At 38.2% G+C, this 17379-nt stretch overlaps 1 protein-coding gene across 2 annotated transcripts; it reads right to left on the bottom strand.

The window, feature by feature from the left end:
* Window positions 1-352: 352 nt before the first annotated feature.
* LOC142107614 (nicotinamide N-methyltransferase-like) lies at window positions 353-15441 on the bottom strand. Of its 2 annotated transcripts, XR_012679987.1 has the most exons (4): window positions 15146-15441; window positions 8912-9119; window positions 1886-5630; window positions 353-1855 (listed from the first exon to the last, which is right to left on the bottom strand). XR_012679987.1 is itself a non-coding variant. In XM_075191143.1 (3 exons), the coding sequence occupies exons 1-3, from the start codon at window positions 15390-15392 to the stop codon at window positions 5198-5200; spliced, it is 888 nt and encodes a 295-aa protein (XP_075047244.1). In that variant the 5' UTR covers window positions 15393-15441; the 3' UTR covers window positions 353-5197. The 2 variants fall into 2 exon arrangements, 1 of the variants encoding a protein (XP_075047244.1); XM_075191143.1 differs by having other exon boundaries at window positions 353-5630.
* Between the last annotated feature and the right edge of the window lie 1938 nt (window positions 15442-17379).

The following is a 17379-nucleotide window of genomic DNA, read 5'->3' on the forward strand; positions in this document are numbered from 1 at the left end:
TGCGTTTCTCCATCTGTTCACCCCATCCCTTAGATTGTACGCTCCTCTGAGCAGGGCCATCTCTCCTCCTGTTTCCACAACTTCTAACTCTGCTCTCCAGCTACTTTGCCCTTCTCCACCTAAAATGGTGTCAGGCGGACTCAGAACATTTTTAAATTAATATCCTATAGAATTGAATCATGGCATGATAGGACAAGCAATTAAACAAACTAATTGTTGGATGTGTACACATACACCACATGAACACCAAAATGTTGGATTGTTGCCAATACCTTTAAATTTTACAGAGATGCATAATTGGCCACAAGGAAGACCAATAGTTGGGAAATATAATAAAACACAACCTCCTTACTTAAAATTATTGCCACATGTATTGACTGAAAGTGTGATATGTATAAATTTTACAAGTACACAAGAGATTAAATATTGGGATATTGTTTGGATGAGTGGTAACCACTTTTAATAGACGTATAGAGGAGACAAGTAAACATTTAATTAAAATTGGGAAAAGATCTGCATTTGAAAACTCAAAATTCAGATATGTTGGACCAAAGAGATCTTTGGGAACAGTAGCATCAAAGTATTGTAATATAACTTTACAAGATGATGATTGTAAGAGCAAGTAGAGAATAATAAGTATGGAAAATGTATAGATATTCTCTGCACCAATATATTACATGTAGCAATACCATATATTCTAACGGATAATATATATTACATATGCGGAAGTAAGGCATATAAGTGGTTACCACTAAATTCAGGTGGGATATGTTATTTAGGTAAGGTAATTCCAGCTGTTAATGTATTTACACATAATGATATAAAGGTAATTGTACAGCAAACGTATTTAACAGATAATTCAGTAATAAGAAAGAAAAAAAGTGATGAAAAGAGTGAAAAACATCCAGTATCACAACTTATTAGTGAATCGACTGGTGTACAAGTATTGATTGCATTAGAATACACTAATAACTTTAATAGTTGTGAGTAGAATGATTGATGAAGACAGTTCTGATTCTACATTTTTACGACTATATACCATCATTTTCTCAAAACCACTACCAGATCTTACCATCAAATCCTCAGTAAAGAAATGTCCAAAAATAATATAAGGAGCAACAATCACAAAACAAATCATGCCTGTAGTAATGGCAATAGTAATAAGGATATTGGGCCTGATTCATTAAGGAACTTAGGCAAGAAATTTCTTATTTAAGTCTCCTGGACAAAACCATGTTAAAATGAAAGGGGTGAAAATTAACTTTATTTTTAGCTCATAAATCATGTACAAGCCTAAAACTCTGCCCAACGCGCACCTTAATTGGGAAAATTGGAGAATTGCAAATACTATTAATTCTTAACAAAATGTTCTGCTCCAACAGACGTTGAATCGTTGGAAAAATTCCTAATTCTGCTTCAGGTTTAAGAGGTATTGTGGAATCTTAGGTGGTCTTGACTCTAGTCACTAAATCTGTGCCTTGGTGTAACACGCCGGTCCCATAGTTAGGTGCCGGCGCTGTGACTTTCCCTTTAAGAACCATGATCCTGCTTGCTTTTGCCTCAGAGACATTACTTTCACAGGTGTTCCTGGCTACTGTGATCTGGACCTCCTCCTAATCCTCATTGGTCCTGGAGCACTATATTAACCTCCCATGGTTATGGGCTCATTGTCTGTTCTTCGTGTTACTCTGGTTGCATTTGGATCTGGCTGTGTACCTTTTCCTTCCGTGTGTCCGTTACCTGCTCGCTGGACTATATTCCTTACCGCTGTTCACCTGCAAGCTGCAAACTTCTCACCGCTGTTCACCTGCAAGCTGCAAACTCCTCACCACTGTTCACCTGCAAGTTGTAACTCCTCACCGCTGTTCATCTGCAAGCTGCAAACTCCTCACCTGCAAGCCAGAACTCCTCTCCGCTATTCATCTGCACGCTGAATGAGTATCGTGAGTTGTTGCTAAACCTGTGCCTTATCTATTGGTTCACCTTTACGTCTGGCTGGCTAAGATTGCTGCATCTCGCTGTTAGAGCTACTATTAAGTTTCCTGTCACCTGTAGTTCCACATCTGATACGGGTTATCCTTACTCTGCTGTTACCTGTTTACTGGACTGTTATTGTGAACTACTTGTTGTACCGGCGGCTAGTACTTGGGCTCAAGTTACGTGTCTCTGCTCAGTTGCTTCATACTACAGCAAACTTACCATTGCAGTTACAATGAATCCTGCTATCTGTAGTTCCACGCATGGTTCAGATACTACTCACGTCTCTGCTACTTCTAGGCAACATTCTACTGCACGTGTCAGTGTTCATCCAAGTCCTTGGGTGATGTTTAACGCTTGCTGCTTTGCTTATAAGAATCACAGTGTTTCCAGTACCACCTGCTATGTTGAGTCATCTCTACTCTCGGATCAGCTAGTTCTTTATACTACTCTGTTTGGACTGTAAGCTGTACCAGTGATTCACATTCATCTGCTGTGTGGTGCTCTATTGGATCCTAGTGTTCTTATTTATCATCATTGCGTTGAACTGTATATCATCTCATGCTGTTTAGAAACATCTGTTTTTCAAATTAACTCTTTTGCGGACTCAAATATAACCACAATAGTGTAATACTATACAGAAAGAGACCGGAGCCATGGGTCTCTTTCTGTATAGTATTACACTATTGTGGTTATATTTGAGTCCGCAGCTCATCCTATACTACTCGGTTCATGATCGGAGGGTTTTCCTGATATCCAGACCTGAGGTGGATCCCTAGTACGGTCAGCTAGATCTTTACATTGGCTCTATTAATTTTTACATCCGGTACGGGGATTTCTTATCTGTGGAGATATTTCTATATTGCCTATCACTTTTAATACACTAGGTTTGGCGCCCCCTGTCTTTTTGTATTTTAAACTAAACATTACTCTGCAAAACAAAATGCACTGGTGCACCTTTTTCACTAGCAATTCCATTACTTTGCCCAGCCCTATCCTCTGCCTGTGCAAACATCTTCAAATGTTGCCATCTTGCTCAATAAACGCATAGATTAAAGCTCTGATGGAAATTTAGGCACACTGCAGTATATTCAATCAGTAATTTGTGGCTGTTTTTTTTCTTTGCATGCCAAGGGCCTCATTTATCGTTAGACACATATATTGCCTCCAAAGAAAGTACCCAAATACCCACATTCCTGTGAGGCTGCGTAATACACAAGCAATGCATAGAAGAGCAGGAAAACCATAAAATTAATGATATGCTAAAAGCCTAATTAACAGTATTAACATATTGCGCAGGAGGGATGACATGATAGTCAATGTGTGTGTTGCTAAACAGCCTAGGACTGGTGTTCTCTATTGCAATGGCACTTCACGCTGACAATTTCCCTGCTATAGTGCCACCAGACCTGGCTGGTATAGCCTATTTCTGATATCAGCGTTTTTAGGTGAACCTCATGATTTTTTTTTATGTCCCCCATTTTGCCTATAAACAGTATATGCATTTTTCCTCTATCAATTATTATTATTTTTTTTTAAACTTAATTGCAAGGTCCGTGTTGATGTGTGTTGATGATGGGAATCTTACACCAGAGGTGAAGCAGGTGCAGCAAATAGGCCTCTTGACATATCTGCATGTCTGTGGCTGCTTCTACTCCTATATAGTAAGTAAGGTGCACAAAACATCTATACTTTACTTGATCTACGCTATCCCACCCTTCCCCAATCCAGTCCCTCCTCTCTAAGGGGTATATAAGTGGTGGTTTTGACAAACCTCAGATTCTCTGCAGTTTGGCGTCATATTCTTAAAACGGCAATTTTATTGAAGACAAAACCCAATGGGCTTTGTCTTTAATAAAATTTTAATTTTAAAAATGACAGCAAACCGCTGAGAAGGACAACAGAGAGATGCATCTACTTCTGCATACAGAGTTACATACACATTCAGAAATGAAATTGTAATTAAATCAGCCCCTAAACTAAAAATATTAAGAAAATATACTCAGTTTTTATAATAGAAATTTTGGGCTATAGAAAAAAACATTAATAAAAATAAACTCAGCAATTGATGAATTCAGCAGCTGCAAAATTATCAGCATAACCTTTAGGGCTAGATTTATTTTTCCGGTGGTTTTAAAACTGCCGGATTTACTAAAGGCTAAACCGCCATTAAAACGGGCAGAATGATCATTTTAAAACAACACGTTTTAGACCGCCATCCCAATTTTAACAATGATGAACATACAAAAGCCGAGTCCTACTAAGCTTTAAGGATTTTGCGAAACGGCTGCAAGACCGCCATCTAAAAGGCCAAAACAAAAGAGTTGGTTGAGAGAGGCAAGATTGTTCAAACTGTATATGGTTTGAGCTATCTTGCCTTCAGAACATAAGAGGAGGCACTATCGACATATTAATTTTGAGGCAATAATTATTTATTGATTAAGAGGCAAAATGAATTTCTAATAAATTTATGCAGAGAAATTAAAATTTTTATTATATTATGGGTACAATATTATTGTGTTATATTATGAGGAAAATATAAATATATAATTATATTGACTTGCGAATATTATGTGATTGCTAATGGGGGCAATCATTTTTATGATGCACACATGTGTAACTACATAGTTCCCACATGATATAATAATAATACAATAATATTGTCCCCTTAATGAAAAATAAGATTTGCCCACAGAAGTTAATTATAAATTATTTTTTTTCCTCTTAATCGATAATGATTGCAGACATAATTTATGGCAATAATGCCTCCTCTTATGTTCTGAATGGCAAGAGCTATCAAGCCAATCAGGAGCAGAAATAGAAAACCCTATCTTTTTCCTGGCAGTTTGGCTAAAACGCCATCTGTTTCACTAAACCACTGATGGTTTAACTGTTTTAAATCTGCAAAACATCTCCAGGCATTTAACATCACAACCTCAAATTGCCCTCTAGTAAATGTTGCAGTTTGGAGTACTAAACCACCACCAAGCACGCTTTTTAGTAAATTTACCCCTATGGGGAAGATTTAATTAGCCGCAAAATGTCTCCTGAATGACTAAGATTTGACACAAATCTCTGCTCATTTTTCCTCGCACCCCATAGAGGTGCGAGGGAAAATGAGCGGAAAATTCTATCGTAATTGCCAACAATGTGAGCAACGTGATGTTCGTGAGCCACATCACTGGCAATTGAATCTCTCCCTTAGTGTTGATTAAGGATACTAGGTAAGTGGTTTACGGGCATGGACATAGTAAAAACTGTCATAATCACTGACGTCCATCCTTGATTTATCCTTACGTGGAACCACCTTTATTTCCTCAATTTTATAACCAGCCTCTTTAAATGCATTTTCCAGGTCCTGCTTAGTTAAGGACAAATAGGTAAACATTTTCTGGCCAACATAGTAGAATGTGCAGTTAAGAACATTCTGAAGAATGATATGACCACCTGGCTTAAGCAATTTCTTAAAATTTTTCAGTGTATCACAGAAGGAGTCCAGGTCTTTACAGGGTGCTTCTAAACAGAGGCAGCTAGTCAGGCAATCAGCTGCTGGAATAACCAAAGGGTCAAATGGATTTTTCTTCAGTGCATCACATTTTAGAACTTTTGTCACTTTTCTCCGCAGCTTTTCTTCTTTTACCTCCCAGTTGTCACTGTCAAGAAAGTTAACATGAAATATTTTTCTTTCTCCAATCTACTGGTACCTATAGCAACAAATAGCATCATATTAATTTACTATAAAGGTCTTTAATCTTTTTAAACTCAAGATCCAGATAAAATCTGAAAGTCAGCTTTACCTAAAGTTGTATTATTTTGATTACCATACTATTGGCTGTTAGGTATAGTATTTAGTATGGGTAATAGAAATGGGGGTTACCGCACTAAATGAAGAAATAGTAGGCTTAGTACTTAACCCCAATATTCTTATTCCAGATTATTTTTAATATATTATAATGTTATAACTGGAGGGTGCTCCCTTATACTTATATATTAGAATAAGAGCCAAGGAAAAGAGAGTATATGTAGAGGCACTCCGGGGTATTTAATTAAAATAACTTATTTTTATTGATATGCATTAAAAGATATCGGTACAACTTGCGAAAGTATAAAACCAGTGCTGAGTGAAAAATAAAATGCAGATTTAAACTGCAAAATCGCTGTGTTCTCATGCCATAATACAAAATTTAGTTGACATAATGTTATTATTTGTGTGTTGATATTTTAATTATTATGCTGATTACATTACACCTTGTTGACTCGTTTGCTAAAAATATTAGAATATACTAATGCCTGATAGCATGTATATGGAATAGGAAATCAATATACTGGGTATATTTCAATATCTCTGTCTAGAATATCCAGGCAGTGATAAAACTGGAACAATGTCAATTGGTAGTATGTCTTATGTTGTTGACACACATCTATACCACTCCTATAGCCAATGAGTCCAAACTAAGGTGTAGTATTGTCAGATAGTTGATTGGGATATTGATCCTATATAGGATCCTCTAATATCACTGTATCACTGAAGTACAGATAGCGTGATTAGTTAGCATATAATAATGCCATCAAGTGGCTGACCATTGTCTGATAGTAATATCTATAGCGAGTTGATGGTATTTGTATAGTATCTTAGGGTCAGCGTAGTAAAGCTGTGTCGATATAGAACAATTAGATTGATAATGCCATAAGGTAGCTATCCGTAGATGTCTGTAAAAAGTATCTGAGTAACATCTGAGGATCAATAGTGACTAACGTGATACAACTACAAAGCTACCTATTCTAGCTAAGTCTATTTGGAGTGAAACTATCTGGCTAAATAAAGATAAGTTGTATAATCAGCAGGGCATGAGAAACACAGCGAACGCCGACGCGCGTTTCGCATGTGTGCTTTTTCCTTGAAAAAGCACACATGCGAACTTACCTTTATTTATTGCATGCTGCTCCTTATCTCTCTTTACTGTTCCAACCATGTCTCTCTCTTTACTGCCCCAGCATAGCTTTCTCACTTCTGTCCCCACCAAATATCTTTCATTGCTGCCCCCTCCATGGCTCTCTCATTTCAACCCCCTCCATGTCTCTCTCATTGCTGCTCCCTCCATGTCTCCACCTTTGCTGCCCCCACCATATTTCATTGCTGGCCCATTGATTTCACCATCAAAACTCAATGTCTCTCTCTCTCTTTGCCCCTCCATGCCTCTCTCATTGCAGCCTCCTCCATGTCTCTCTCATTGCTGCCCCTCCAGGCCTCTAATTGCTGTCCCCACCATGCCTCTCCAATTGCTGCCCCCTTCATATATGTCTCTTTGCTGCCCCTCCATGCCTCTCTCATTACTGCCTCTCTCCTTGTTACTTTAATTGATGTATCCCCATGCCACTCTCATTGTTGACCCATCCAGGTAACTCTCATTGCAGCCTGCACCATCTCTCCCTCTTTGCTGCCCTACCCATTTCTTTCTGTTTGATGCCTCCACCATATATCTTTCATTGTTGCCTCTCAATTTATCTATCATTACTTGTCCCTTATGCCTCTCATTGCTGTCCCACCATGCAACTCTTATTATTGCCCCCTTTAAGTTGTTCTCATTGATGCCCCCTCCATGCTTCTATCTTTTATCTGCTCCCTGCATGTCTTTCTCAAAGCTGCCCCTTCCATGTCAATCTCATTGCTGCTTCCACCATGTCTCTCTCATTGCAGCCCGCTCCATGTCTCTCTCACTGCAGCCCGTTTCATGTTTCTATCTTTGCTGCCCTTATCATGTCTCTCTCTTGGCTGCCCCTTACATGCCACTCTCACATGCTACCCCATTCAAGGCTCTCTAAATGCTGCCCCCTCTATGTCTCTATTTTTGTAGCCACCTCCATGCCCCTATCATTGCTGCCTCCCCATGGCTCTCTCTTTGTTGGCCCCTCCATGCCTCTCCCATTGCCGAATTCTGCATGCCTCTCCCATTGCCCTCTTAATTAACTGTAGCTCTGTAGTTATGCTGCTATGATGTGCACTCCTTTCTCCTCAGACAAGAAAACACTTCCTCTGGGAGCACTGCATTTTGGAGCTGCCTGTCTTTACATAACAATCTTGAGCATTGTGTGTTAGGTACTAGGGGCCTCCTGAGAGAGAGGATCCCAGGGTACATACCTCCTGCCCCCCCTCCCCCCCCACACAAACACACACACAATAATACGACTCTGGATGAAGGTACTGTGCTAGTTCCTGACTCAGGGCATTTGATGATTAACATCTTAAGGTCCACATGCACTAGGCTATTTCATAAAATAATTAAAAAAACACAGGTTTTATGTTCATCCATACTTTGTGTACAAGGATCTGTTTTACTACATTTCTAAACTTCTCTGTGCCTGGACACCCCATTAGGTCATAGAGCCATCATGGACTTTACACTTAGTACACTTACTACTGCTCCACCACTATGTACCTCTACCTTGCGTCTCTTGTCTGTCTTTCATCCATCTACCTTTTTGTCCCTTTTTGTGCTTGATGTGTCCTTTGTCATGTTGGATACTGAATTTTTTCTCTATGACATTTTATTTGTTCTGTTAATTTAATCCATGCATTTATTATTCTGCTCGGTTGCACCCATGTACTTGTTATTATGCTATTTTCATGTATGTCATTGATGTCAGTTATGTCAGGCAGTATGAAGTCTGTGGTGCCATACAAATCAGCAAAGATTATGATGATAAAGTAAACCCAACTTCTATACTTGTGGATTGGGTCCTGTTTGTCCATAATTTGATGGCTGAATGTGGACTTCCCCTTTAAAATTGCATTTGGTTAAAGTGTCTTTAAGATTTTTACAATTGTGGTCTTAATAATCCAACTGTAAGTATTTATGTTTCTATTATCAATATAATTTAGTAAGTTTATACTTAACCCTTTAATGTTTGTATTATTTTCAATTTCATAAATTACCTATTAGCTTCCAGCTCACACACAAATTTGACAATATGACTCCAGTTAAAAGCATCTGGGTCCTTCCTCAGCCATTTCTGCAGTTGTATGCGATTTTGCTCAAGAAAATCAGAGGTGATTATATTGTTGAACACTTCACAAGCAGACAGTAGGTTGTAAATTGTTGGCCCAGCACCAATCTCGATTAGTATGTCTCCTTCAACACGACCTTAGGAATGAAACATAATTTAAATTTAAGATTAAAGTCTTCGATTATTATCCCCAATTCATCATGGGCCTGATTAATTTACGGACGCAAGTCCAGTTGTGTGCTGCATCTTGTGTGAAATTGCTTTTTGCATGCTCAGAAACAGACTTTACGCCAGTGCCTGCAATTGCATCCAATTAATGTCCAAAAGCAAATGACACTTTCAACTGTCTACAGCATGAAGGGTGGAACATGGGCAGAAAGGGATGGACATACATAGGCAATGTACAGTAAGGGAATGTCAAGTTCAAGCGTATGCTCTTTCATCTGATTCAAGCTCTGGGCATCTCTGAGGTACTTGTTTTTTAGCCGTATCACTTGCCTCAGCTACAGGGCAGGTGTAAGTGCAGACTGATAATGATGACTGATACGTGTGCATGACAGAACATGCGTTTGTAAGTAAGATAATTTATAAAATTGCATTGTATGTACTGTATTGTGCAATCACACTGTGCAATATTGGATTTGAGTCATTAAAGCATAGAGACACTTGCGATCCATTTCTCCTTTCTGTGTATTTTGAACTGTTATCATCTTGCTGCCTTACAGTTTATTGTCATTTGTTGTTTCTATGCATTTGGTTGACATATGTTATTGTTTGCCATGCATATTTATGATAGACAAGATAGTCTTAAATTTCGCCAGGTGGAGTGTTTAATCCAGGATAAGAGATGTCTGGGTTAAACAATTACCTTGTGCAGAAATAATACTATCAAATTTTTCATGTTAAGCCCACAAGGTCATTGTATACTACTACTCTGGATTAAACTCCTCTGCAGCTTCTCCACAGTGAGCCAGCTGTTCAAACCCACCATGGGAAGGGCACTCAGGGTTATGTTTTATCGATTTCCCACCAATCACAATCTGGCTACCACACCTAATCCACCCACCACCAGCTCCTCCAGTGTGGGAATATTTAAGGGGAGTATAACCTGTGTTTGGAAATACTGAAGAGGTTGTTCATGGAGTGCTGACTAGGAACTACGCTTCCCTAACATGTGTATAATGTACCTGAAAATAATCACATCTGTCTGGTGATTGTATATCCACATGTCTATATTGCCATCTACGGAATAAACTGAAATTGGGTTGCAGCAATCTGCCTAGATGATTTCAAAGAACCCACTAGGACATGCGATCCTCACATTTGGTGACAGCTACAGTGGGATCACATAGTGCTGGAGGAATGGATACGAGATTCAGACCAGGATATGCAGAGAAACTATACACAGATGCCTGTGGCCAGCAATGTCAATTAAGAATAGCATCCATTCCTTAGGTAGTATGGGAAATAATTTGTAAGTGCGGTAGGTGAGCCTCACAAGCAGTTAGTGGTGACCCTCAAGTACAGGTCCCAGTTACTGGTGCTAGCTCATGACATGTAGCTCGACATCTAGGTGTTGAGAAAACCAGAGTCCATTTATTAGGCAGCTTGTACTGGCCAGGCTTGTACCAGGATGTCTCAACTAATGCAAAGTTAGCAAAGTCCTGTTTATGTCTATGCCTATCAATGGGGGACCCATACCAGAGAGTAGACATGGACATTGCAGGTCCCCTTAAAAAACTTAGCCATTCCATGAAGCAACTTATTCTAACCATGGTTGATTACAGAACCCAGTATCCCGAGTATGGCTCTAAACTCCATCGAAGTAAAACACATAGTTCAGGCTCTAATAGACATTTTCAGCCGGGTAGGATTTTTGCAGGAGTTTGTCAGTGATCAAGGAATGCAATTCCAGGATGAACTCATGCAAATCATGTGGGAAACATTTGGAATAAAACCTAACCTGCCTGGAATATAGAAGTTAAAGATATTAACCAGCGCTAAACACAGATTTATATACTAATGTAATAATAAAATACCACAATATTTATTCTAGATGGCAGATATGTAAGCAAGTAGCTGCAAGCAGCAAATTGATTTAAAAAAAAATGCAATAAGCAAAACAATGATTGAAAGTTGTAGAGATATAACACAGAAAAAGAGAATAAAAATACAGATCAAAAAACATAATAGGGCATAATGCCAAAAATGTATGCAATCATAAAAAAATTAATAAGCATTGAAATGGAAGTCCGAGGGTTCCCTCAAGCAAAACCTTAAGGATGAATGATAATTGTCCACTCTTAAAACTACCTGAGTATGCCAGGTATGAAAATTGAAAAGCCGACTTATTCTATTATTGTCTCTGAACTTAGGGGACTTCAGCCCCACCATCGACAGCAAGTATAGTGGCCGATATATTTGGGAATCTAGACTTTATTACAATTTTTTTTCTTTTTTCCTTTTTCTTTTTTCATCTAAATTTTCATACCTGGAATGTGCAGGTAGTTTTAAGAGTGAAAATTATCTGAAAGGTTTTGTTTAAGGGAACCCTCTGACTTCCATTTCAATGCTTTTTATTTCTTTATTATTGTATACATTTTTGGTATTGTGCCCTATTTTGTTTTTTGATCTGTATTTTTATTATCTTTTTCTGTGTTATATCTCTACAACTTTCAATCCTTGTTTTGCTTATTGCAATTTTAATTTATCAATTTGCTGATTGCTTACATATCTGCCATCTAGAATAAATATTGTGGTATTTTATTATTACATTAGTATATATATCTGTGTTTAGCGCTGGTTTAAACATAAGCTACAAACTAAATGGGCCGGCCCTTTCACAGAGACTGGGGGATGTGACATTAGACACAGCGGGTAATTGCTCTATAAATAACCACAGTAATCAATTAAAAGCTTATGTCAGTCGTGAGGTCGGGACAGAGGCTGTTCATCTAGAGGAAAAGTTGCAGAAACAACCCAAATGAGAGAAGTGACGCAACGACCTTAATTTACCAGAAAGCCAGGTCCCACTCATTTAGTCTCTTATCATGTCAATACCTGAAATGCACGGACACTGTGGAAATCCGCGTATTGGGTGCCACTGGAGGTACTCACCATGATGCGGTCAGAGCTAAATGACATGCTAGCCATGGACGTCATTGCCCCATCCCGCAGCCCCTGTAATGCTGGGATAGCCTTAGTGCCCAAAATGGATGGTACCACCTGCTTTTGAGTGGACTATAGGAGGTTGAACGAGGTGACGGTATCTGAAGTACACACTATACCCAGAGCAGATGAGCACTTGGACCGACTGGGAGCCACTCTCTATGTGACCACTCTGGATCTTAGCAAAGTTACTGTAAAATTCCCCTCACCTAAGAGGCACAGGTGAGATCACATTCATTACACCATTTGGACAATTTGAATTTAAAGTAATGCCTTTCTTTTTGAAGAATGCTTCAACCACCTTCCAGAGGGTGGTGGATGATCTGTTAGACAGATGTCAAGAACTCGCACAAGCATATTTAGATGACATTGCTATATTCAGGGACATGTGGAAACATCATTAAATGCATGTCATCCAGGTGCTTAGACGTATAAAATATCCCAGACTCAATCAAGCCTGACAAGTGTCAAGGGGGAATGGCTAAGGTAAAGTACCTAGGGTACAGGGTGGGCGAAGGCAGAATCAGCCAAGGTAGAAAGTCATTTGAACCTGGCATCACCCCTCCAGCCAGAAACAAGAGCGAGCTTTCCTTGGCACTACAGGATAATACCACAATTTGGTGCCCCACTATGGTACCATTGCCAAACTAATAACAAGTCTGACTATCACGAAGTTCATGCAACATATAGTATGCACAGATGAATGTGAACAGGACATCAGTCAACTGAAGGAGTTTTTGTCCAAGTTTCCTGTACAAGCTGCTCCTAATTTCTGATGGTGATTCATTGTGCAAGCTGATACATCGGGCTGTGGATTGGGAGCAGTTTTGAGTCAGGTCAGGAAGGATGGTCAAGAACACACTGAAGCATATTTGTTACTGAAACAGATGGCTAGGAAAAAATTCCTAATCGACCATTGAAAAAGAGCGTTTGGCCATAGTGTGGGCACTCAAAAAGTTGCAACCCTACTTATATGGCTGGGAGTTCTTGGTTGTTACTGACCATAATCCCCTCAGCTTGCTCAGCTGGACCATAGGAGGCTGGCTTTGTAAATGTATAATTTTACTATTTCCAAAAAAAAGGGCAGCGAACATGGAAATGCTGAAGTACTATCACACCAGGATGTGCCAAATGCTCTTAGTTCTACCCATTTGGCCTAGTTATCAGTTATGATTCTATAACATATTTTATACTCCATAAAATACGTTGATATTTTTTTCTAAGCATGTGCTGGTCTGTTCATATTCATTGAACATATATGGATTTATTTTTACTTTTTATGGACTATGAAGATTAAAGATGACTTGATTTGAGTGCATTACCTCTTGGAATATTATTTGTTGGTGAATATCTTTCACAGCTCTCAAGGCAAAGCTGCCATATCTTACATAGTTATTTCATATCGAAAAAGGTATCTATTAGGCCACATGGCAACAACGCGCTAAAGCAATAGAGCGACAAATATTGAAAACATATTTTTTTGGTTATAAAAAATTGTTTGACTACTGGAAGGAAACCTCACCGCAACACTACATAACGACAACAAGACAAAGCAACAGATCTTATTATCGAAATAGTATTTTTGGTCTATTTACCAAATAATTTGCTAATATATAAAAACTGCTACACATTGCAAATCTGACCCGTGCAATGCCGCTTGACCCTTCTAAGGCAAATGTTACCTTTATATACATTGGCGTTTTAAATTTAGCTGTCAAAGTCGCTGAATATCAGCGATTTGCAAAAAATAGCCTCTTAGAGTGTTATTTTGTTACTCTGCTCATCGGCTTAAACTTATCCTCTTTTACTTATGCATTACTTTTGCTATACTTTTGGTTATGTTGGATATTTTCTCTTTTGACATCTATGTGATTGGATCTGGTTGTGATGCTTCCATTGAGAACACCTTTGCACTGTTGCTGTTGTTACCAGTAATCAGATGCCTACCTTGACCATTTGGCCTGGGCTTTATTGGTCTACTCACATAGAGCATAGCAGCAGGAACTGATTCTCTGTGAATAATAAAAGACTTATTTTTCTTCATGGACAGTGCTAGTCTGTTCTACAGGAATGTGTCTTATTTATATATTCTTTATATACCTGACAACGAGGATTTGTTTTGCTAGATATTGACTCTTTCTCACTCTTCTTTGTTTTCTTTGTGACAAAAAAACTCACAAGGTGAGGGATGTTCAGAAAGCAGTTCTGTGAACATGTAGAGCTTGCTAAATTAGAGTTGCCTTACACCTTAAATCAGGGTTTCCCAAACCCAGTCCTCAGGGCTCCCCAACAGTGCAGGTTTTCTGGATCACATGTGACATAATTAGTGCCACCTGTGGATCTATTACAATGTGTCAGTCAGTAATGAATACACCTGTGCTCCAGCAAGGAGATATGGAAAACCTGCACTGTTGGGGAGCCCTGAGGACTGGGTTTGGGAAACCCTGACATAAATAATGATTAAGAAAGAGATTTGACTTAGAGCAGCTAGTTTGCATAGCGCAAACTAGCTCCTTAGTTGTCCTTACATGTATTTAGAGCAATAACATTTGAACAAAACATTGCTCAAATATTGTACCTCGTTTAACAATATAACCACTATATTCATAACTAAAATAATTATGTTCTAGTAATTCCAAATATCTGCATTATAATGTAGAGTATTGCATGACAATAATAATAACTTGAATAACATTTACGCATAATAAAATATCAATTTAAAAATAACTAATTCCTAAGATGCTAAAAAACCCTAGAAGACTAATAAACTCATCATCTTTTTTGAACTTGCAGGTGACACCTATTTTATATTTTAAACAGATTTCTGTAAAATGCTATTTTATTTGCATTTAAACAGAAATAAAGCCATTTATTTATTTAGAATTAATTATCTTCCAGCACATTTAATACATTTTTAAGCAATATTATACAGTTTCAATAATGATTAGGCTATAAATATAAGACATGCCCAGTTATTCATTGCTCAATGCCTTACCTAAAGCAAATGTTTCATGAAGGTTCCGTAATGCAAAGTTTGTCCATTCTCCAAGAAGAGCTCCTTGCCCTGGAGCATAGTATGTCTGTAAATAATCTATGGAGCTAAATTCATCAATGTAAGATTGTGGTGTGCTGAAAGTGTTCTCCATATTCTCTTCTCTATGTAAGATACACCTGCATAGGAGCTGATGGATTGCTATTGAATTGAGTTTATTTAAGTAAAAAAAATGCATGTGATTACACATAGCATGGGCAATAATTAATAAGGTTAATTGTTCTTTCTAGCTCCACAAATATAAAATTCTCAAGGGGAAGTGAGAAATTAGATCATGTAAGTTTATTGGTAATCAAAACAGTTTGGTTACACCTTTTGGCAGATATTCAAGACACGTGGGCAGGAAAAAGGTGAATGACTTTGCAGACATGAAATGAAACATTATTATTCTTACCAATGAACTCATCTGACTGATTGCAATAACTGCTCTCTCCCATGTTATCAATAATATGCAAGTCCCTTCTTGCAACTGGTATACTATTTTCCCCTAGAAATGTATTTAGTTCTCCAAAAATAATACAATTAAGAAACAAGTACTAATCAATTTATGGACAGATAATTAATGTTTTTGCTTCCTTTTTTTTTGTTAAGAAATAAAAATATTAAAAAGAGAAGATTTTTTTGAACACAGTACTTTAGTGCCAGTTCCATAGCTTCTAGGGCTTATGATGTAGTGTAAGTGGTCTTTGTGTTCCCTTCTCAGGACAGAACAACATAGACTTACTTTACTTAGACACTGAAGGATTGATATTAAAATACGAAATTTAAACTTTTCAAGCTAAATAATGCAAACATGTGTGTACTAGTAGGATGAGTTATAATTAATAAAAAAATGTTAAGCAACTTCCGGAGACTGCAGGCATTGGAGATTGTGACACCTGCAGATAAGGAATAAGTGACTTAGTGAGTCTCCTATTTGTTAGGGTGAACTATCCGCTCAAAATCGTTCCTGCTATATCTGCCCTTCATACTTTACCTCTCATCCTACTCTATTCTCTCCCGGAGGCCCCTTAGAGCAGATTCTAACCTACCCCCTGTCTATCCCTTCACCCTTTGCTGCCTGAGACCTAGCTGCACCTGGATGCTGGAATAGTGAAGACAGTACTTCTTGTATTTGCTCTTGACTAATTGCTATCCTGACATTGTGCCCGAACATCCTTTCAGCTCCAGAAACTGATCTCAACAACCCTCCTGGACTGTAAAAAAAAAAAAAAAAAAAAAATTGACTTTTTTTTCATTGTCTAATATCCTACTGGGATCTATTTTGTTGTCCTTTGGGAGACACTACCACTCTGAGAGCTCCTAGAATTTCTTGGTTTGCAATAGGGAGCTGCGAGCAAAAAGTTGGCGTTAAAACTACCGTAATAACTGTAATTACACACACTATTACCGGTAACGATAATAGTGTTCAGGCCGTGTTACTTTTAACAGTAACGCGGCCATTTGAATACCCCCCATAATGTGTACACTGTGATTCTCTGTGTCACTAGCTATATGATACCATTGTGAAGCTTACTATCTTAGCCGGTTTGCATAATATCAGTAACAATGTCTGCGTGCATTACAGGTTCACTTTCCATATCACTATAATACATACAGAGAGATACCTTTGATGTCTCTCAGGAGACTACAGTTAATGTTTAATCTACACTTCTAATCCTTTCCTGTCTAAGTGATCTATTGGCAGCTGTTAACACAACTAACACTGTAGGTTATTGTTAGGTTTTGCAGTGTATAACAGAATTGTCAAATATTCCAACTATTTTAAATTTAAATGGACCCTTGAACAACTGCCACTTGTTTGTGTAAGGAGTAGTTCTTACATTTTGTTTAAACCACTTGTACTCATAGACAAGGATTGCTTATTGCTTATTCTTTGATCCCTCACTACATGGATCATAACTTGGCCCATGCTAATCTCCCCCTCCCTATCAACAATGTAGTTCTTTCTTCCTCTATTTTCTTTCACTGATATAACCTGATCTAGGTGGTACAGCATTTTAGTTTTGTAATCTTGTTCCTGTACATTGGGTGGAATAACTCAGCAAAATACCTACTGACTACAGCATGGACATAATTTATAGTAAACCCTCGGGTAAAGGTACAGCTACCTGCTCTGAGCAAGTCAAAATGGGTAAAGCCAAGGCTACTGCGTGTAATAATTCCTCTCCACCAGC

This window comes from Mixophyes fleayi, chromosome 11, assembly GCF_038048845.1.
Source record: "Mixophyes fleayi isolate aMixFle1 chromosome 11, aMixFle1.hap1, whole genome shotgun sequence".
NCBI classification, from domain to species: Eukaryota; Metazoa; Chordata; class Amphibia; order Anura; family Limnodynastidae; genus Mixophyes; species Mixophyes fleayi.

Bases quoted from the DNA above. Each gene is read 5' to 3' on its own strand.
- LOC142107614 (XM_075191143.1), bottom strand. From the start codon at position 15,392: ATGTGTAATCACATGCATTTTTTTTACTTAAATAAACTCAATTCAATA. The intron at 9,120-15,145 runs GTAAGGCATTGA...TTCATTCCTAAG, and splicing joins TCATGAAACATTTGCTTTAG to GTCGTGTTGAAGGAGACATA. The intron at 5,631-8,911 runs GTAATTTATGAA...CTTTCTTGACAG, and splicing joins TGTGAGCTGGAAGCTAATAG to TGACAACTGGGAGGTAAAAG.